The following is a 23,168-nucleotide window of genomic DNA, read 5'->3' as shown; positions in this document are numbered from 1 at the left end:
ATGTCATCAGTGATGTCACTGACCATGTCATGAATGATGTAATATGTGGCATCATCAGCAGTGGATTGCGGGTGCGCGATATATAGTTAGTGCAACTAACTATATATGGAATTTCAATGGTTTTGTGTGAGTAAAATAAGGTTTTGTAAATGCGAATTCCTAACTATATATGGTCTATAACCTATGGTTTTTTCAGTGAATATATATATATATATATATATATATATTCACTGAAAAAACCATAGGTTTCACACCAGTTATAGTTAGGAATTAGCATTTAAAAAACCTATTAAATTCACTGAAAAAAACATAGGTTTCACACCAGTTATAGTTAGCTGGAAATTTTATTGACATAAAACCATTGAAATTCCCACGTTATAGTTAGTTGGACTCACTATAACTTGCGCGCCTGCAATGCACTGTTGATGACGTCACATATTACATCACTCATGACATGGTCAGTGACATCACTCATGACATCACTGATGACACCTTCCAGTGAATGTGTGTCTTTCTGAAAAATATTTTTTTTTTTATATGTATTTGTAAAGTACGATGCAAGAATAAATGGTTAAATAAGTGTGTAAATGGATGTTTGTTTTTAAAAGAATTGATTAGTTAACTGCCTCATTAAGTGTATCTTAGTGAATACATATATTAGCAAGTAACTTTTATATATTGAAATGTATGTATCAGTGTTTCACTTTGTGTATAAGTGGCTGTATGGGTTGGTGACTGACTCACTGTTTGTATGTGTTTTGAAGACAGCATATGTACAGGACTGTATGGATGTATGAGTGTGTATATGTGTATGTTAGTGAGTAAACGACTGTCTCACTATTGTCTTTTTTCAGTAACGACATATGTTTTAATTTAGTATATGTGAGTATTGATTTATAAAACTGAGTATATGTGAGAGTGAGAGATTATAAGAGTTCCTGTTTAAATTAGTATGTGTTTATATAAGTGATTGTTTAAGAGAGTAAGTATGTGTAAGTATTCTTAGAAGTAAAGTGGTAGTGTGTGTATAGCTGTATATGCAAATAAATTAATGTTCATTACTTTTTTTGCATGTGTGAATATGTGTGTGAGTAACTTTTGGATGACTGTCGGTGTGTAACAGGATGTATAGGTGTATCACTACATATAATGAGTGAGTATATGTATGAGTGACTATATAGAACTGTTTGTGAATGAGTGGATGTGTATATAGATGGTGGAATTACTGAATTGTTTATTGTAACTGGTATGGGTATCTCCACTTTTTTGAAAATGTTAAATACTATTCTTGAATATGTGTTTCAAGGCTTACATTACACTGAAAGGAGGTCTGTCCCTCTGTCACAAGGATGGTGTCATCAGTGATGTCATGAGTGATGTCACTGACCATGTCATGAGTGATGTAATATGTGACGTCATCAGCAGTGCATTGCAGGCGCGCAAGTTATAGTGAGTCCAACTAACTATAACGTGGGAATTTCAATGGTTTTATGTCAATAAAATTTCCAGCTAACTATAACTGGTGTGAAACCTATGTTTTTTTCAGTGAATTTCATAGGTTTTTTAAATGCTAATTCCTTTCTATATCGCGTTTCTAACCTATGTTTTTTTTTTACAATTTGCTGTTTTGTGTAAGTTTTAATTTTTGAGTTTTTTTTAATATCATTTTTTCCTGGGGCGCTCTGGGTGCGCGCTCCGGTAAGCTCTCCGGTAAGCTCTCCGGTAAGCTCACCGGTAAGCTCTCCGGAAAGCGCACCCAGAGCGCTACTTTCGTTCGTGAAAAAAATAAGAATGAAAAGTTAATAATAATGCAAAACATTTCGTACCATACAAATAAAAGCAGTTTTTTTTAATGAGGAAAATGATAATGCATTTCCGTAAAACTATGATGACGTCACTTCGGCGCGCAACGTAAGCGCCCCCGGAAGCGCCTACGTTCACGCCGCGTGTGCGCCCCGGAAGCGCCTACGTTCGCGCCACGTGTACGCCCCCGGAAGCGCCTACGTTTGCACCGCGTATGCGCCCCGGAAGCGCCTACGTTCGCGCCGCGTGTGCGCACCCGGAAGCGCTCCGGAGCGCGCAGCGTAAGCGCGCCAAGTCATGTGACCTTAAAATAACACTTTTCATTGGTTGCTAACAGTTTTTTTTACAAAGAATGAAATTCCCACCCATTTCCTTCACTTCTTCTTTCACTTTTGTGACTGCAAGACCTGCCTTTTTGCTCCTGGATATTTCTTGATTTTACCATGGTTGCCAGACAATCCAGCAGTGATGAAGAACCAGAATTCATTAATGAAGAGCCTCCTCAACGAAAAGTTAAGGAACATTTTATTTGGAAATTTTTTTAAATCCCACCTAATCAAAAAAAGGTGAATGCTCCAAAAGTGGAGTGCAGGATCTGCAAAGAAGTGCTGTCGCGGGGTAACCCCTTAAAAAAGTACTCATTTGGAAACTACACGATGATCCGACATGTGGAGAGGAAGCACCCCCAGAATTTTGCCCGGGAAAGTGTCAGGGCTCTGGCACAAGAGGTTCCCAGTGATGGGCCTCTACATCAACCGGAGGAGCAACTTCTTCTGGGAGGGGGAGATCACAAGAGCTGGTTCTGAACATTCAACCTGCTTTTAACCATGGTGCCCTCAGATGCAGATACTGCAATCAACTGCTTACCTTTGGAGAACAAAGTGTACAGCTCATGGTTCGAGCATTAGAAAACCATTGCTGCTCTTCCCACCCCTAATTTTTTTTGTTTTTTTTGCTCCTGTTGAGCAGTTTCCATTCCCTGTTTTTGTTCCTGTTTAGAAAAAAGAAGAAAACCAAAAGTTCTTTTCAGAACTACCTCCAATTCTCATCAAAGAGCTATATTCTAAAAAAAATGAAAAAAGAGTAAGTGAAATAGAGTGCATTGATAATGGAAAGGAGAATGAGTAAGAAAGAACAGAAAGGTATGAGAGGAGAAAGGAAGTGAAGTAGGAGGACTGAAAGAAAGTGAGTGTTAGGAAAGAAAGTAAGGAGAAGAAGAGTGAATATGGGGAATGTTGATATTCAAAGAAATTGTTGAAAAGGAACAGGGGTGTGGAAGGATAAGAAAAGATGCATTGCTGGAGTTGAAGGCAGAAGGCCTCATTTATGAAGCCATGCGTCACTTTAACATCACCAAAGCATCACTTTTTGTGACGCATCAGTCCAATAAAAAATGCACCTTATTTATTCATATTTACAAAGTGGCGTTTCTAGGTAAATACGTCACTTTGTAAACCCCTGTGCCACATTATTCCTACGTCAGGTGTAATGTATGCAAAAGGGACGTATTGACGCAAGAAAGGGTCGTAGAGGTGACACAGTGAATAAACTGGAGGCCTCATTTCTGAAACGTGACGCATCGCTACGTGAAAACAGCGATGCGTCACTTTTCTGTGCGCACTCCTCATGACATTCCAGATGTGTCATATTTAATGTATGATGAATCAACTCGCAAGGAGTTACAGATACGTCAGTATTTCTGACGTATCTGTAAACACAAAAGTGACGCATTACTGGAGTGTGTCACAAATGTAACGCAACTCCAGTAATGCGTCCTTTCACATAGGGAAAGCACCATGTGAAAGGTCTTGCGTCAGTCTTACACCTGCTGTGAGGCAGGCGCAAGATTTTGACGCAACAGCATCCTAAAAGTGACGCAGTGAAATCTCATAGATTTCACTGCGTCGCTATTACCAAGCTTTTTGCGGGGGAACGCCCCCTCTGCATACATTATACCTGACGCAGGTATAATGTGGCGCAGGGTTTTAAAAAGTGACCCATCTACCTAGATGCGTCACTTTTTAAATATAGCGCAACGAGGCGCATTTTTTTACACCGCTGGTGCGATGCGTCACTTTTCTGTGCGCACTCCTTACAACATTCCAGATGTGTCATATTTAATGTATGACGAATCATGTCGCAAGGAGTTACAGATAGGTCAGTATTTCTGACGTATCTGTAAACACAAAAGTGACGCATTACTGGAGTGCGTCACAAAAGTGACGCAACTCCAGTAATGCGTCCTTTCACATGGGGAAAGCACCATGTGAAAGGTCTTGCGTCAGTCTTACACCTGCTGTGAGGCAGGCGCAAGATTTTGACGCAACTGCATCCTAAAAGTGACGCAGTGAAATCTCATAGATTTCACTGCGTCGCTATTACGAAGCTTTTTGCGGGGGAACGCCCCCTCTGCATACATTATACCTGACGCAGGTATAATGTGGCGCAGGGTTTTAAAAAGTGACCCATCTACCTAGAGGCGTCACTTTTTAAATATAGCGTAACAATGCACATTTTTTTACACCGCTGGTGCGTCACAAAAAGTGACGCACAGGCGGCGCAAAACTGTCGCAAGGCCTTCATAAATATGGTCCTGGATTTTCCCCGTGCTTCGTGCTTCCCGGTGCGCGTACCGGGCGCTCCCCCCGCGCAAATCGAAAAAAAATATTTTTTTAAAATGCCCCGCGGGACCCTATTTTAGCCCTCACATTAAACCTAGGGGGTCAGGAGGAGGTCTACCCTGCCCCCTTATGGTCAATTCCCCCCTTTGTTTTTGCCACCTCTTATGTCTCGATTTTACCGAGACACAAGATGGCGGCCGCTCCAGACTGTTTAGAATGTTTACAGACACCCAAGAGCCAATCAGCTTTCTGCGCGCAAGTCGCGTGGCGCGCCCGGTGCGCTCCCCGGTGCGCGTACCGGGGGGCGCCTATAGATATATATATTTTTTTTAACCTAAATTACTCAAAATCCACTGGAGCACATATCTTGAGACATAGCAAAGTCACATCGGGCTACCAGTCCCTACAATTTTGCCAAGTTTGGTGTAAATCCATTCAGCCGTTCGAGCTAAAAGTGAAATCGACCGCCCTATGGAAATTAACATGGGGAAAACGCGTTTTGGGACCACCCTTTTATCTGGGACCCCGCTTGACGAATCCCCCCCAACCTTTCAGGGAAGGACCGGGGCGCCGCGAGGCCATTTTGAGGAAATTTTCAGGCAGCTTCGTCCACCGGCGCCAAAGTTATTCCAAATAGAATTTTGAGATTTAACATTGAAAAAAATCCTAACTATAACTACCTACTGGTGACCGCCAGTAGGTAATATATATATATATAATATATCCCACAGCAGTAAAAAAGAAAATATGCTGTCCCCTTAACTTTTCCTCTTGTGTTTGCATTACAAAATTTTTATTTTAAAACATAATTTGCCAACAGATGTATTACTAGTGTTTTTTATTTATTTTATTATTATTATTATTTATAAAGGAGATAAAAATAAATCACCACCTACCAAGCACTCAAATCGCAGGCAGCTACAAAGTTGCAATGTCAAGTAAACATTTTAGCACATACACTTTATTAAGGAGTGCAGGAAAATAAATAGCCAGTTTTTAAACTTAATATAAAACAGAATAAATTTTAAAAAAAGGCACACCTGAACCAGCTTTATTATTGGAGACAAAGGAGCTATATTAGGCGAATGTGAACAATGTGCGCAGGCTTTGTTCAATCGAGTGGAGAGAGCCAATGGGTATAATGCACTCACCCATTACCTCATGCTTTATGCTGTGGTGGGCGGAAGCTAAATGAATGATAGTTTACCAAGCCAATGGGTGAAGCCAGTTGATCAAAAATCCCTCAGTGTATGCATAACATATGTGATATTTTTTGGGAAACTTTATCCTGGCAAGACAGCTAAAGCTGTCTCAAAGGCCAGATCTAAAAACAAGCATTGAACCATGACTGTATACAGCCCTGTATTCCTGTGCTTCATCAGTTGAAGAAAAAAACGGTATCTGCCTGTTGCAGGATAGTGCTGCAGTGCAATTGGGATAAGGGGTGAAGAGACGCAGGCGAAAATTATGTTTTACATTTATTTGTGTCTCTGGGCCTAAGATACTATTTCACTCTAGTAGAACAACCACGTTATGACCACTTACTTTAAACTTTCCTTGTCTAGGGTTTTATTGCTTAAAGCCGCATACAACAGTGCTATTCAAACTGCTGATTTCAGATGTTATTTGTCGAGGGCGATGAAATTATCAAGAATGGGATTCGCATGTAGGCCTCTCCCTTAAATATATAGATGCACACCTGTTGTGGTGATACCCTTCTTAGATCACAGCCCACCTTTTCATTCCATTTAAAACCAGGTTAATAATAATGCATGCTGAAAGGCATTGAATGTTTTACCTAAGAATTATTTTCCTGAAAGTGTGCTGCCACAGAACACCGGAAATGGAAAATTGGGATTCAATGAATTCAAAGTTTTCTGGGACAAGCTGAAGAAGTGGATTGTAAGTTGCAATATTTCTTTGATTTGTGTTCTGAGTGCATGAATGAACCGTTCAATGAGTCAGATTCTGTGACTATTCTTGCTATATTTTTCTGTTACTGATATTATTGAGCTATTGTATATAACAACTTAAAGTATATGCCTCACACCTTTCCAAAACACCCATGCTTGTGCGTGGTTTAACACCCCAAGAAACACTCCTAGTCTCTTTGAACCTTGTACGCGCCAACCATCTTTCTCCTACATAGGTTACATACCACAAACATGCCTTCAACCATGCACCAGAGAAACCCAGGAACCTACAGGGCGCCTCGATTGCCTGAAAAGGCTAGCTATCGCTATATAAAAAATGCATATGGAGCAGCCAATAACGCAACTCTTGAAAAGGAGCTTTAGGGGTCTGATAGGCCCTATGTACATCCCAATGAAATACAATATTTGTTTATTACTTTTCATATAAGGAGTTCAGGACTGCTATACCATCTTTACAGAAGTGCAGAATGCTTAGTTACAGGTTTCTAATAAAAGAATATCGCAGCACAATTGATTTTTTAAATTTTATTTCACACTGATAAAGTTATTTACATTCTCCCGTGGTGTATTGCTGCAGGTCAATGACGCCATGTAAAAAACTCGACCTATGTGAACTGTGAACATTAAACAAAACAAAGCAACCCGTATCTTTCCTCCTTCCCAAATTATTCAACGATTTTCCTACCTGTTCTTGTGCCACACACATCAGGGACATGCCCTGATGTGTGTGGCATGTCCTAATAGTGAATTACAGCCATTTTCGTTTTTCACTATTGCAAGGCTACCTGCTCCCATAGGCCAGAATGGGCAGTTTGATTATAGCACCTCATAATCCTAACTGACCCAGGGAACATGGTAGAAAAACAAATTTAGTATGCCTGAACTCAGAATGATAAAATACATCTTTTAGTGAAGTGGATTTTAACATTCTGTGTTTGAAAATACCACTTTTAGAAAGTAGGTATTTTCTTGCCTAACTATCCAAGCCTTCCTCTGCTAGGTTGAGTAATCCTTGTCTGGTTTTTGAGTGACAGGGGCTGGGGGGATCCAGGAGACAGGTCGAGTCAGCACAAGGCTGAATAGACCTATCTGCATGTAGAGTGGTGGGAGGAGTTCCACCTGGGCCTGAATAAGGCTGTGCCTGCCTTCCACATTGCTGGCTCCACCTCCTGAGGTTTATCTGATGACCCTGGCCCACACTGTCAAAGGAAAGGAGGAGTCCTGTAAACAAAGTGCTCCAGGACTGCACAGAACTGGTTTGGACTAGGTACAGACACTCTCTGCCTTCAGAGACAAAGGATTTTGGTGTATAAAAGAGGGGACCCAGAACTTTTGATCACTTGTGGGAATCAAGACAAACCTTTGCTGAGGAGAAGAACAGGAAGCTGAAGGAGGAGATTTCCCTTGTGCTATGTGTTTGGGGGTTGGCCTGCAGTGGTTGCTTCATTGCCAAAGAAAGGAGAAGAGGACTGAGTGTGCTTTTCATCAACTTGAAGAAGAATCTCCAAGGGCTTGACCTTGAGCTTGAGATACCAGACCTCTTTCATTCTAAAACCAAGGTACGGAGCTGATTATACCCTAAGAGAGCTCTTGGTTAGATTCTTGGCAAAGAAAAACTAAGCCTCTGCTACACCTCACTTACTTCTTCCCTCGTACTAGACTTAGGTTAGGTACATTGGGGTAGGCAAATTTTAGAAGCACCAGTTGAGTACTTTTAACCTTTGTTATTAATGTATGTATTTATCTATGGTCTAGGAACTATACAATGTTTTTACAGTATTATTTTATAGTACTCTTCTTACTGTACGCATTATACTTTGCAACCAGTATTACGATTGTAGCAGTTCATTTCTTTTGCATGAGAAAGAAGGCTTTTCAATAAATCCTTTTATTGAAAACGCCCGTCTCTCTATTTCTCTGCACCGCTGATGAAACAAAGCATGCAATATTGACTGAGTAAAATATCTATCTATTGTTTCCACGACTCTGAAGATCAGTTTATTCTTGGGGATACAAAGTTGTCATGTTAATGCGGTTGTCAGAAAGTAATCCCTTCTTGTTTATTCGAGAAAGTTTCTAGTGACCTCTGAGCTAGCTGGCACTCACAATTAAGTCTAATATATTCGATAGAGACCAAGTCAACCTAAGTCCTACATCAAATCTATAGGATATATTATTCCAATGTGCAGAGCCTATTGGGAATATAGGAACTACACTACACCGCCTGAAGTCTCAGGGATACAAGACTTCACCAACCAGCTCTCCCCTGAATTCCCTTGCTGGTAATTGAAGTGCCTGCTGTTGTGATGGGCCTTCTGGGAGACTGCATGTCGCTTGGAGCTGGAAGAGCGACTCAACGATGAGAAGCGTGTCACCGCCGCAGCAGTTGCGTCGCATCACCAAGGAAGCGTGCCCTCGCTGTTGCCATCGCATCACTGAAGCACATTGCATCACCGGAGGAGCGTGCTGCCACCACAGAGGTCACCGTTGCATCATCGGAGAAGCGTGTCGCAGTGCCTGTCGTGGCTCAGAAGATCATCGAGTCACCGCAAGGCCGTCGGGTGTGCATGCATCGCATCGATGTTGTTGCATCATAACCAAGACGCCATTTTGTCGCATCCCGCCGGAGAGAAGTATCGCATTGAGGCGCAATCTTGTTGCATCTTACCACAGAGCAGTAAGAAACCGACACATCACCTCAGCACACAGTAAGGAAGCAAGCATCAACTCCCCTGCACAGCAGTAAGGAACCGATGCATCCTCTCCCCTGAGTGTAAGGAACCGACGCATCACCTTCCCTGCGACCCTTTTGTTTGTTCTGCGTTACGCATCCAAGGTACTTTGAGAGTAAGGTGTCGCATTTACAATCTTGAGAGAACTGAACTATTTGACTGTCACTGTATTACTGTATGTGTTAACAAATGCTTTACACCCTGCCTCTGAGATAAGCCTGCCTGCTCGTGCCAATCTACTATGGGGGTGAGCAGGGGTTATTTTAGGAGTGTAGCCCCTTACCCTGACTAGACGCAAGGGTCCCTATTTGGTCAAAGGTACCTGCCTCTGCCAAGTAGAGACCCCCAAATCTAACAGTCCCCCCTTGCCATACTCTTCTTGTCCTCTCCGCTGCACCCCAACAGCACAAACAGGGCAGTAAATGCCTCATTGGTGATCTATTGCTTTCCATGCCCCCGCCATAGCAAAGGTGAGTGGTCAGCAATCCCAACCACCGCCCGAGGGGAGAGCTCCTCCGGGCCACAAGCTGCCCTCTGGACCCACAGTAGCCTTCAGCCCCGCACGGGCTGATGCGCAACCCCCTTCAGTGCATGCCCTCGGGGCACCATTGCCCCCACAACCACGGAAGAGGAGGTCGGAGAGTCACATCCAGCTGAGGGGTGTGCAAGGGGCCAGAAGCAAGACGTCAAACCCCTCCCGAAAGGCAAGTCCTCCCCCTTCCTTCGATTTCTACTGCGTCAATTTGACCCTTTAAATCACACAACTGACCACATGCTTTTGTGCCTTAAAAGGTTGCAGTTCATTTAACCATAGCATAGTTATACATTTCGCAATTTTCAGGGCTATTCCTACACATCCGTGTTATCACATTTATTGACTTTGCAATTATCTCAGTACATTCCTTGTCCTTATGAGCTCTCAGACAATCTCATTTCTGGGGAGAGGTCCCCAATGTCCGAGCCGCTGTTTCATTGGTTCTAGGCTTCAACTTGCTACCAGATTTGGTGGGTGTCCGCCAGGACCTGCTCGGGCTGCAAGTGGTGTCCCGCTTGCTCTGGACCCCTTCATGACTCCCCCCTGCCCATCCGGATCTCTGCCATGAGGCATCCCAAGGACCCTGTGTGAGCATTTCATCTATTCTGCCTGAGGCTGAGAACTTACCTCTTGCTCCCTCAGTACCCCTGCCCTGAGGAATTCAAAGGGCCCTGTGGGAGCATCACATCTACTCTTTCTGTGACTGTGGGCTGTCTCTAGCTCCCTTCAGTTCCCCTGCTGTGAGGCATCCCAAGGACACTGTGTGAGCCTCCCATCTACTTCTAGTAATTTATCTCTTTTGTCTATCTTTCTTGGGTTTCTTCGGCCACGCTACCTACGGTTTCACGATCGGAGGGAGCTCCCGCTTTTCTGCTTCCCCCTTTCTTCCTTCTATGTGAAACCCATCTGCTCTAGCTCCCCCATGCAATAGCCTTCTTGTTTTTATGGGGTAGGTAGTGGCTGCACCTGCCTGCACCCCTATTGCCCCTGTTTGGGTGGGGCGAATGCTCCTCACTTCTTTGTGCCTGCCTTCTCCTTGTTGTCTCCTTGGGCCAGCTTGCAGCGTATGGCAGGGTGGCTTCCCCCACATGACCGGCATGTATGTTTAAATCTTCAGGCGGCCCCCCAACTACAGTCATCCTTGTCAAACTTCCAGCATGACTTTCCTGATTCGTTACTGCCCTGGTTCTTTCCTTCATATTTACTTTCACCCCTCTAGGGACGAAAATTGTGCTCTCATGAGCTGACCCCTTCTCTGGCAGCCACCATATGTTGTGAACCCTTCCATGTCCTGACAGTCCTACTCCATCACTAGCCATGTCTGCATCTTCTCCCTGAATCCCTCATCGTTTCTCAACCATGCATCCCCCTGATACTTTTGCTGTGCCTCGTGCACCTTCTGCTCATATAAAATAAGTGCCACGGCACTCTGGGGGAACTTTTCAATGAAGACGCAAGGGAAGGTCCTGAACTCTCTCATCCGAATCTCCAGTGATCTCTCTACCCTGGGCTTGTGTCTTTCCCTCTGGTCATCTCCTTTTTTGTCTTGTGCCGTCAGGTCCAAGCCTGCCTGGAGCACTTCTAGTGGGGAAAAAATGTCTATAAATTCTTTCCTCCATATTCTTTCTTTTACTGTCAGTGAGATGAGATTGGCTAACCCCAAGAGTTTCATGGTTGTAGGAGGGTACCCCGGGAGGAGCACAGGTACCGCTGGCCGGCGTCCCCTTGGGGTCCAGGCCCTCTCCTGCTCTGCTTTTTCCTGCATTAGTAACCTTGGAGGCTGACACCCCTTCCTGCATGGTCTCCTCGGGTCTTGCTTTCTCACTCTGCTTTGCCTGTTTGTGGTTTTCTTTTTTCTTGCCTGTTGACACCTTAGCGCTGCCCCTCTCTTTGGGACTTGTTCTGGCTCCTGACTTCCCCCATTCCTTCCTGTATTCCATGGGCCACCCCCCAGAGGGGGGTCCTGCACCCGGCCATCCCCACCAGGGCATCCAAGTCACTGGGTGAGCCGGTCTTGCTCCCATGACTCCCCTTGGAAACTCGTCAGTCCCTTTCTTGCCCTGCCTACCAGGGACCCTGCATCTCTGGATTGCCTACTGCTCGCTGCGTATCCAAGTTTACAATCTGCCCTGATCCCCTTTCTGCTGGACCAGCGCGCTGCACCCTACTGCGCCCTCCCCCGATGCTCTGTGTGCGTTGCTTACCATTGTCATTATCGCCTGCGTTGGTCCACCTTCTGCAGGATTCCTGGGGAGCTGCTGTGCTGGTTGCAGACCCCTCATCATCACTGCTCTCCTCTGTAGCAGAGCTGGACACCATCTATGGGGTTGCCGCCCTCCTATTCCTGGCTTGCGTGCTCTTACCCTTACCCCGCTCAGCTTTATTGGCAACAGGAGTTTTTGCCCCTGTTTTGGTGATCTTCGTGGGGGCCGCTGTTTTGCCTGCAAGTCCCCTGCTTCCTGGTTTCTTGGGGGTTGGTGCCGGAGGGGATACCCCTGTTGCTTCTTCCCCTTTCCGTGGACTCCTACACAGATGTGACGGTCCATCCAGGTTTTCCCTTTTAGGGCTACCAACGCCCTGGCTTCATCCAACATTGCCTGTAGATCGTCATCTAAATCCGGCCCTGTGTCGTCTCTTCACCTCTTTTGGCCCTTTTGGGGAGCCTCTGGACGGCCCGTGCCTCTCTGAAGCGTGCTGGGAGCCGTGTCTCCCTCCCAGCTGCCCCAGGCCTGTTGGCCATCCTGCTGTGCCTTCTACTCCTTGTGCTTTACTTATGGGCTGGGGAAAAGTGCAGAACTCCTTTTGCGATATCCCCCAATCTGGAAGGGAGGGATACTCCCACCGGAATGCCAAAGGTCAAACTCTCCCACAGTCTCAAATCCCACAGCGCAGCTGCTTGGCCTAAAATCTCCTGGCAGTAGTGATTGGGTGATCGGGTTCTTATACTTCACTCAGTGGGGTTTGGGAGTTGTTGCACATGCCCCTTCATGCTCCTGCTGGGCCGGGAGAGCAGCCCTGGGCTCTCTTTGGCAGCAACATGCACCGGGCAGTCCAGGGATCACCCACTCGATCCTTCGCCTCCACCATTTCAGTGGGTTAAAGGCGCTGTCCTTTCATCCTCCTTGTGCTCCCGTAGGGCTCAGCCTCAGGGCTCCTACCCCTTTAAGGCTGCTCTCCGGTGGCCCCGCTGAGCACAGCTCCAGATGCAGCCTCCGGCCTCTGCGCTCGCTGAAAGTCTTCCCTTGCTTCGAGCTGGAAACCGGCATTACGACTCACCGGATCCCGCCGCTCCTGCTCTGTGCGGATTTTGAGTACCGGGCACTGTGGTCTCAGAGGTGGGCTTAGAACCAGTGATCTGTAGGTATGTTATGTTATGTTATGTTAATTTATACTTATTAGGCGCACAGCTACCCAAGGGTTTCCCAGCGCCGCCTGAAAGGTCAAGAAAGAAAAGACGACCTTACACATTAAATAACCAGGTCTTGAGGCCCTTGCGATAGTTCACATAATTAGTTTCATTCCGAAGTGTACTCGGGAGGGAGTTTCACAGACAAGGGCCAAGATAAGTAAACGATCAGCCACCCATCCGGGACAGTCTAAACCTTGGCACAACAAAATTAGCCTGTGAGGCTGAGCGAAGCGTACGTGCAGGAAGACGCTGAACCATAAGCTTCAGATATTGTGGTACTTTGCCACAATTGATTCTAAACATATGGCTCAAGGCTTTAAACTTTATACGGTTCTCAATCCTTAGCCAATGTAAATCACAAAGGATTCCTGATACTGAAGCACTTTTAGGGATTTTACAGAGCAGCCTAGCCGCCTCATTATGAACCAATTGTACCTTGCGTACCACATCCTGATTGGCTCCAAGATAGAGGATGTTGCCATAGTCCAGCCTTGATGTAATTAGAGCATGGACCACAGTATGTTGCGTAGGTGAAGGCAGCATCCAAAGGATTTTTCTGAGCCATTTAAGGATGGCAAAGCACGTAGATGAAACTTTCACTGCTTGCTGCCTCATTGAAAGTTGTTCATCAAGTATGACACCCAGATTACCGACCTGCTGGCTGGGCAGTGGTGGCTCGCCCATCTCTAATGGCCAGTGAAGGGGGCCCCATAAGTTATTTTCTCTGCCCAGTATCAGCACCTCAGTCTTCTCTCCATTCAGTTTAAGCATATTAGCTTGCATCCAACCTGCAATCCTACTCAACCCCACTTAGAGAGAGGATGGGTTGGTTGCTCTATCTGCTGATAGAGAGAAGACAATCTGGGTGTCATCGGCGTAAGAGAAAAGAGAAAGCCCCGCATCTTCCGCAATAAGTGCCAAAGGCCTAACATAGACATTAAATAGCGGCGGGCTCAGAATACAGCCCTGAGGCACGCCATAGGGTAAAGAGTACGTTTTTGAACTGGAGGTTGGAAAAAAAACTTGAAAAGTACGATCCGCCAAAAAGTCTATTAGCCAAGTGAGTGCTACTCCAGACACTCCAAGGATTGGAGAGCTTGCAAAAGCAAATCATGAGAATCCGTGTCGAACGCGGCACTCAGATCAAGAAGTATGAGTGCCACGGTATCGCCATTGTCCACACGTTTATGAATTATTTCCGTGACACCTAATAAGGCAGTCTCCGTAGAGAATCCTGGTCGAAAACCAGACTGTGAACTGTGAAGGGAATCATGAGATTCAACAAAAGATGATAATTGAGTATTAATATGTTTTTCCATCACCTTTGAAAGCACCGGGAGAAGAGAAATAGGGCAGAAATTAGATAGTTGCGACGGATCTGTGTTCGCTTTTTTTAAAAGAGGTAAAACCATTGCATGTTCCCACATAGGTGGTACCTTAGCTTCCATTAGGGAGGCATTAAACCTCCCTAATGGAAGCTATGTGACGAGGGTAAAACACGCTGGAAACCGGCCTCAGCCTCACACCAGTTCCAGCCGCTACCGCCCCGCTCGCTCCATGCTGGCCGAGGCTCTAGTTCGCCTCCCTGCTGCATCCTGGCGATACCGCAGCGGGGAAGGGGGTAGGCCGTTCTTCTTATTCCTGGTGACTGGTGATCCTGCTGCAAACCTGCTTGAATGCGATCTTCTGGATTCAGCATCTCCAGCAGCCCGTAGAGGTCCAGGGACCCGCTGTTCGATGCCCACACACGTCGTCATCAGGTTTTCTTTTCTTCCTTCCACGAGGGGGGAGTACGTCAGTATTTGGCCGGGTGCCCATTTTTTTTCCCCCTTGCCGCTTAACAGCTTGCCACCAGATTGGGGGGGCTGTAGCTTGCCCTGGGGCACCCACTCTGGTTGCCCAATTTCGCAGGCTTTGTGACTGGGAGAGGGGGCTTCCCACCTCAGGCGGCGTTTATCCCGGGCCCCCATTGGGTCAGGCTTCGCCTCCCCGGCCCGGGCTCCGTCAGGCTCCGCTGACTCCACTGGTATGCACCAGCGCAGGAGGATATTGGGCACTGTGGGGGCTGCCGGCTCGGCTCCTCTCAGGCACTAGCAGTACATTTCCTTAGGGGCACACGGGCCCCGGGTGAGAACCCCCCACCGTCAACGGCCTTTGCTCTCCCCGCCACTTTGTGGGTCAGCACAGCCAGGAGACCACGACCCAATGTTGCCCCGGGCAACACGGGCCTCGCCACACGTTGCACGGCCACCCTTGGCCCTGCAATCTGCAGAAAAATTGCTTCAGGTGCTCCCCCAGGTATCAGATGACTGTGAGGGAGACACGGATCAAACAAGGAGTGTCAGATAGTATGCAAAGCATCAGGATATTTCAGGATTTTAGAGTGGGAAGACAGAGCTCCCTAGGGGCACGCCCTGTTGGCCATTTTGGCTGGCCACGCCCTTCAGGCATCGGAACTTCTTAACTACAACTTAACATCCGAACCCAGTTCCAAATGGTTGAGAAATCATGTGCAAAGCCACCTATTTAGACTTTTTTTTTAATTGAACTACCTATAGAGCAGGGATTGTGACTGATGAATATCTGGCACAATTACTCAACTTACTACAATAGGACTGTATCCTACCCCTTTGTCCTCATTAAGCAATAAAACGTACTTCTCTGTTCAAATCTGTAAAGTAACTGAAACCATCCAGGCTTTACAAAGGCTCTTACTAAATAAGAGCTGCCGGGTTTTCTTGCAAAACTCCCTTTGAGCTTTCAAAAAGCTTTCCAGAGGACAGGCTCTCTAAATCGGATATTCTTGGACAGCATTGGATTGGTAACACGGGCACTCGGGCAATGCCAGAGGGGCCGGTATCCAAATTCCAGCTGTGGGCTGCTTTTTGTTAGCAGCCTCGGGGTGGACCATTTGGGCAGTTTCTGGGTTTTTCAATGGCACCAGCAGCCCAGTGGGTGCCTGAGTGGCCTTTCTGGAGGTAGATGGGCGTCCATTACCTACCTTTTATCAACGGGCAGCAGTGTCACTCCCTTTCTCTCGCTGGGCTGGCCAATTAATGTGTGCAAACTGAGCGGGGACAGGGGACCTGAGCAGAAATGGCCTTGTTTGTTTTCAGGTGTGTTTCACCATTGTAAACTAATCCGTGCATTTTTTTTAACCACCACCACCCCATTTTCTTTAAATAAAATCTTGCCGAAGTTGTGTTTTGCAGAAAGGCATTATACAAATATGGGCCACTTTTTTTTAGGATGCCGAGGCTGACTTTTAATCCCAATCCAACCCTGTTCTTAGATGCTCTGCTACACCTGTGTTGTATCGGTCGACATCACCGAATGCCCTTCTAGAAACGTCCCCGTGCATTTACTGTAACCACACAATCGCATCTCCGGTGTCACCGCCTTTGAAGGCAAAACGTCCCAAAAGAGCTTCATTATGGTAGATGTACTTAGTGCACTGGAAGAACTGGTGAGGGCAGACACCATGCTCTCTACCCCATACATTTCACAAATAATGTAAAAATGTGTTTGTATCAAACAACCAAAAATGCTGAACGAAATTTTTTTGTGATATGGCCCAGAGTTATGTAACAAAATTGCTGTTCTGGCTTACTTTTATTAGTCACCGATGGATATCATTTTAACATAGTTATGGTATTGATGTACATGCTGCAGGAATCTACCTGTATCCAATCAGTCTCCGGGTATAATACTGGCAAGAGAACTCAGGTGGTTAATGCCCTTATTGCTGAGATCTGGAAGTAAGTTTGTCTTAAATGTGATGCAAATATAAACAGAGGCCCTCCTTTTTACATTTATTGACCCCTAACTCCCAAGATTCTAATAAGGTCCACACCTCTCAGAATAATGAGCCAGATGTAGGTAAATTCAATTTAGCGAGTCCTTAATAGCGATTTTTACAGAATCGCTATTAAGGACTCGCTAAATTGAATGTAGGTAGGAATCACTAAAATATTAGCGATTCCTTAATATTCCTTAATAACGAATCGCTAATTGAGATCCGTTAATAAGGAAAACCTGGACATTCATTCCTATGGGTTAGGAGGCCCCTAGGAATGAATGGGAAGATATTCACTATGTGCGATTCGGTATTAAAGAATTGCAAATAGCGGGAGCTATTTCAAGGGTTCCAGGGTGTCAAAAGGACACCCTGTTGCATCCCTGAAATGTGCATGGTGCACATGTGGTGCACATACATTCCCTAAGGGCATGGATGTGTGCCACATGGCACTTTTAAAAAAGCAAAAAAGTGTTGTTTTTTTTAAAGGAAGTTGGTGGTAATTAGCGACTCCTTAAGGCTGAAGTGCACTTTTTTTTGTACTACTTACATTGCATTTAAGGAATCGCAATTTCCGATTCCTTAAATGCAAGAGCAAAATAAGGAATCGCAATTTTGCGATTCCTTATTTTGCAAGTAGCTTTAAACTCACCTATATTGCTCTCAGACAAATAGCGGTCGGTAACGCAGAAATTCTGCTAATTTCTGCATTACCACTCAGTATTTGGCCACCTACATCTGGCCCAATGTGTTTAAAATCTGATTCTTAATACATCATCAAAAGCGTTTAATGTCCTTGTTGCACAGTGCTGCATTTAACCTAAATTTAAGGGGTCACATCTTTCTAAAACTGTTGCAATTGTAGTGATAAACTTGAATCCTTGTAGGGTGTATTTCATTCTTTCCGCTCTTGATTCTTAATAATACCAATTATCAAGTGCCAAAAACAATTCCTTTTGTAGTGTGTGATGGCCATCTGAGGTGTAATCACACACATTAAGCTGCATAAAACTGTACTTCTGTATATATAATGTGCTTTGAACCAACATTTGGCTAACATTTCTTTAACACGTGGCTCAGCATATGTTGTCAATCATTGTTCCATAAGTAGCACCAAATTATTTCACTTCACTTATCATTTATTGAATAACATAAAACACACTTATTTGTATGTGTATCTCTTGGCTAAATTGTGAGCTGACAGAGCAGAGTACATCTGCGTTTACAGAGACAGCCTGGTTTCAGCTGGGTTCCCCTTGAATTTGGCACATCTAAGCCTTTTATTCCCATGTCTTCCTACAGACAGCCAATGGGCACAAACGTGTGTTGACGTCATGTGCCTGCATGTACATCGTGTCCTTTTAAACTTAAATCGAGGAACTCTGCTCATGCTGTCATAGGAGATCTCCCAATGAAGACACCTTCTCATAATACTAAACTAGTTGTAGTGTATTTTACATATATATTGTGCGTTACCTCTATGTGGTGTGTGATACACCTACCTACATGGGTAGCACACTACCCCATGTAAGATCTGTGGTTGGAAGGGCATTGTCTCTGTTTTGATCCCATGTGAGAAGTGTTTACATGTTGTGCAAGATGGCCACTGAGGTGTAATTATCGTTTTATGGAATGCAGTGCTGAGCAGTGCGATGGATGAAGACGTATAAGAGACAGGCGCACAGTTTATGGTTTTCAGTAAACTGGCAGCTTTGATAAGTTCTGCAAGTCCCTTTATCGTAGTTCCTTTGATCATACTTACCAAACTGGGATGTCCATTCTTTTTCATTACGTTTATGGTTCTGAGTAGGCATAGGTTTGAGGGAGAGATGGTCAGGCGATCTCGTAGTGGTAAAGTCATCTGTTATATATATGTAATTCTGTGATGTCAAGAAATGGTCATAGTATGCGGTTAGTTGGGACCTGCAGCGGTGGACTAAATATTAGTCATCTGGTGGTCAGAGATAAGATGATGATCGATTGTTACTCTGGACTGGTACAGTTCTTGAAGATAGACATGATCTATAATAGTTTGTTTTTTTGTAAGATTATTAGGGCCAAGTAGTATAAGAGAATTACTATACAACTTGTTGATCTACAATTGTAGGTGAGAAATAGGTTGTACCCTTGTATTATAAAATTCAAAAATAGAAATTAGAGATTAGCACCCATCAGTCATCCTGCTAGATATGATATTTTATTATTCATTTGGTCATCAGGTTTAATGCATGATTTGCAGCCAGCACGGGTTTGGACCCTTATGGCGGGCACGCCTGGGGCTTTTTCAAGGCACCCAACTTTATTAAAGTGAATCTTCAATTTGTAGTCTTTTCGATTCAAGAATGTCAAGGCGCCAGAACCAAGGAGGCAGACATCAAGCCCCGACTTATCGTGGTCTTCTGGGCCATCAATTTTTGAAAGGATTTGTGTAACATCTGCGATGTTGTTCACACTGCCCTTGTCAATTTCATTCCTGCTTCATTTTGTTAGTATAAGGTGAACCTCCAATGGAGTCTAGCGCTATATATGATGGTAATTCCATTGATTTTATAACTCCTCGATCGACTCTTCACATGGTCTGTCTCACTGCTCATGGTAAGGTGGCAGCATGTTTCCATGTTTATCCATATTTTGATGTCATTTTCTGAATCTGTAACTGCGCCCGAGTTACTTACGTTTAATAGTTTACTCATTCTGTTCTGTCTCTGTGACAGGCTATTTATCTCCAGTTTGACAGTGACCACAGCGGCACCATGTCTTCATATGAATTACGGCTGGCCTTAAAGACAGCAGGTAAAGTGGAAAAACTACAAACCATATACACATTTCTTTCGCATAAGGTGAAGCCAATCCGGACCGAAATGTTTTTGAAACAAGCATTATAATGCCTGATGTGCAGGTTGGGCTTTTTTCGTCCAAGTGCCTGCAATTTTAAGAGAGAAAAAATCAGTGCTGTTGTCTTCAATCAGTTTAAGATAGCAAGCCTGCCCACATCTTCCGTTCTGTACTTAACAATAGTGGTTACCTTTTCCAATTCGAAACAGACTTAAAAAAAAAAAGAAATCACAACAAAATATAAGCGCTAATGATTAGTTTTACTTTTCTGCCATTTCCAATTAAAAACTAGGTTTACCTCTCCTCATGAGCCTAGAAGATTCTGGAAGTGAAATGGAGGATATTTTGCTGCTAGAGAAAAGAGGATATGTCTGATGTAGACCTTCATTTAGGTGACAAATGAGAAGAGGAGTAAATATTCGTCCGCACTACCTGAGTCAACATTGTGGAGTACTTTTGCAAAACTGTACAACGTCATTTGGCCTGCCTTGTCATTGCGGCCCAATCAACATTTTTATATTTATATATTTATATTTTTATATTTTTCAGAATCACTCTCCAATGTGTTTTTTTTCTGCAAAAGAAAAATATTAATGTCTTAGAAGATTTCTACGAGCGCAAGGGAAAATTGTTGTTTCTTTCCTACCCAAAACCACTAGACTTTGACTGGTGGTCTCAGATAGGAACAAACAACTTCAGAGAACCCCCCTAAATAATCAACAGACTTCAAACCTTGAAAACCCTTCGAAACGGCTTGACGTCCATGGGCCTTTGTGCGCTTAATAAATCTTGATCAAATCAATTCAAACCAGTAGCTGTGGGAAGGGAGCTGTAGCATGGGTACATGACCCATACCTGGCAACTTGAAGAACAATCTCACAGTGTGAGGAGGGGGCAAGGCCTTGAAGCGGCAGGGCCTCGTGCTGAGAACTACCTAGGAGGCACTTTTGAACCCCACCCGCACTCAAGCCTTTCCTACCAAAATAAAAAGAAAGAAAGCTTGCTGAGGCTGGTGCTGAGGTCCTGGGGTGTTTTCACTCCCATTACTGGACGTCGGCAGTTCACAGCCTCTGGAAAACAAGATGGAAAACCACTATTTACCACGGTTAAAGCTCGTTTTCCCTGCGACCGTGTGATATCGGCTCCTCACCGGGAAACCCCGTGAGGGGAGCTGATATTGTGTGTCACGCGGTGGCACTGCGTGAGTTGGCAGGCATGCATGACCTTGGAGGTTCAGGTGACATTCGTCAGTAGAGGGCTGCTCTAAAGGGGTTAGTGAGGGGCATGCAAACCACCCAGACTGAGAAGTGGTTGCCAATCCCTGCAAATATCAGCACCTTGCACATAACTGGGAATTTCTTCAAGGAGCATGGCTTTCTCATAAGAAATATACAATGAACAATGTCATGCAACCAATGCTATTGCATCCTGGGCTTCTTACACTCATGAAGGGCACTGTCCACCTTCTGTCGGATTTTATCATAAAATGAATGGAACTGTGTATCCTGGAGAGGAGTACTATAACAGTAAAAGGCTGATCGCTGTGCGCTGTGCCATTTGGCTATAATTGCTTCCTGGCCATGCCTCATCTCACTTTTTGACTGAAAAATAAATTACCACTTTTTGCTAAACCCAAAAACTTTCAGACACACTCTGCAATGGACTAATGCTCAGATTGCTCATCCGTCGCGACTAAGGCATTATTTTTGTGTAGTTAAACTAACAAGTTTACCGAAAAAATAAAACCCACCTTGACAACAAAAACATGATCAGTGCATAAAGGTATCTATTATATGGTAGTGCCTGTCTCTCTTTTTTTCAGTTGATTATTTGCCAACTGTTATTTTATCAAACTGGTGCCATAATCGTTTTCTTTTTTTATTTCTTCCTTGTAGGATTTCAGCTGAACAATTATGTGCTGCAGTTAATGGTTCTTAGATATGCTGATGACAAATTTCAGATTGAGTTTGACGACTTTCTAAACTGCCTTATTCGCCTGGAAAATGCGTGCAGTGAGTACAGCAGCTTTTTTAAAATATACAGTACAATTAAATTATTGCCTCGGGCGCACACACATGCAGAAACCGATAATTTACACTAACTCAGCCTCATATCCATTTTACACGAAATGTAGGACTAATTGAACGGGGGTGAGTGTCTGAAAAGTTTCAGCGCTCTGTTCATCATCTCCTTGTGTTTGCTTTGTTCATCCTAAGTTGTCAGGGTATGCCCAGACGTGGGTCCCTTGCTCACTTTTTGCCACTGGATTGAAGCTAGCCTTGCCGATGAGGGGTGTTACCCCGAAACCGGTCCCAGGATACTAGTTTTCGGTTCAAGAAAGACCTGACTTGGCAGTTTGGGCTGGACAGTTCCCATGAGACACAGGGTCAAGACTGATTTGCATATAGCTGGGTCTGAACTGGGGTGGCAGAGTGAGCTAAAGAACGATGATGGATTCCACCCAGATCTGTGACTGGGGTGAGTGTCTCAAAAGTTGCATCTCTCCGTTCATCATCTCCTTGCGTTTGCTTTGTCAGTATCCTTAGCCAGCTCCCAGAGAAGGTACATAACTTTGGATTTGGGTTTCAGGTTGAAGACAGGGATCACTGCCCCTCAGTGTTTCGATTCAGGGCATCACCTGCTGCTGGAAACCAATCAGAACCTTGCTCTCTTCTCTATTGATGACTTTTGCAGTGAAGTTCACCTGAATTCTAGACAGGACCGTTTTTACCAGGGTGCTTTCTCAGGTGGAGGTCCCTTACTCGTTGCTGGCATTCAGGATGGCACCAAGCATCTGTGCATCCTCCCCAGCTGTCTAATGGATCAAAGTTCACAACTCAGGCTATTTATCAAATCAGTTTTTATAAATATTGCGAAGCACATAAATCTCCACCAGGAATACAGAGAATGGTTAAGGTTTCAAAGCATAAAAGTTTATTAAAGATTAAAATGTTTACAGAGAAAAAAAAAGCTAGTCAATTTCAAGCAATAACCCATACATGATTTCACTAGTAAATAGGAAGTGCAAATTGATCTAAATCATACAAGTAAAATCGACAAGCTACAATAAAGTTGCCTCAAAGAAACAGTTCAGTAAAATCAGTTCTCCCATAAAGAGAGTACCATACTCTGCCCTAAACTGTCTGGAAAGGAAAGTGAACAAAACATGTCTGAACTATAATTTACTCTGCACTGCTTTAAATCACATCATTCTAACATTTGCTACACCTACAGGTGGTTCTCAAAAAATGATCCAATCATTTAGGAACAGAAAGCTAAAGTCAGAGCTCATTAGTTTCTCGGGATTCTCAACAATACATCTCTAAGCATCCTTCAAGCTTACACTTATCTGCAGCATAACAAGATACATTGAACGAGTCTGTAATCTGCAGGTGTACTGTTGCAATCAATTAATATAATATATGGTTATCACGTAAAAGAAAACATTGAACATGGAAGGGAAAGCAAAGGAACATCGCATTTGTTAATTGGGATTTTAGCTT

The 23,168-nt window shown here is 44.4% G+C and overlaps 1 protein-coding gene across 1 annotated transcript in view; it reads left to right on the top strand.

Annotated features, from left to right (window-relative positions):
* The window catches only part of CAPN9 (calpain 9), a 301,607-nt gene that overhangs the window by 259,864 nt on the left and 18,575 nt on the right, over nucleotides 1–23,168 (top strand). The window contains exons 16-18 of the mRNA XM_086927144.1: nucleotides 6,258–6,326; nucleotides 19,545–19,623; nucleotides 21,561–21,677. Coding sequence (XP_086783270.1) covers nucleotides 6,258–6,326; nucleotides 19,545–19,623; nucleotides 21,561–21,677 — 265 coding nt within the window. The remainder of the gene's footprint in view (nucleotides 1–6,257; nucleotides 6,327–19,544; nucleotides 19,624–21,560; nucleotides 21,678–23,168) is intronic.

Source organism: Lissotriton vulgaris, chromosome 6 (genome assembly GCF_964263255.1).
Source record: "Lissotriton vulgaris chromosome 6, aLisVul1.2, whole genome shotgun sequence".
Classification (NCBI taxonomy): Eukaryota; Metazoa; Chordata; class Amphibia; order Caudata; family Salamandridae; genus Lissotriton; species Lissotriton vulgaris.
The sequence above is the reverse complement of the archived record's forward strand: the minus strand, read 5'-3'. Positions and strand labels throughout refer to the sequence as shown.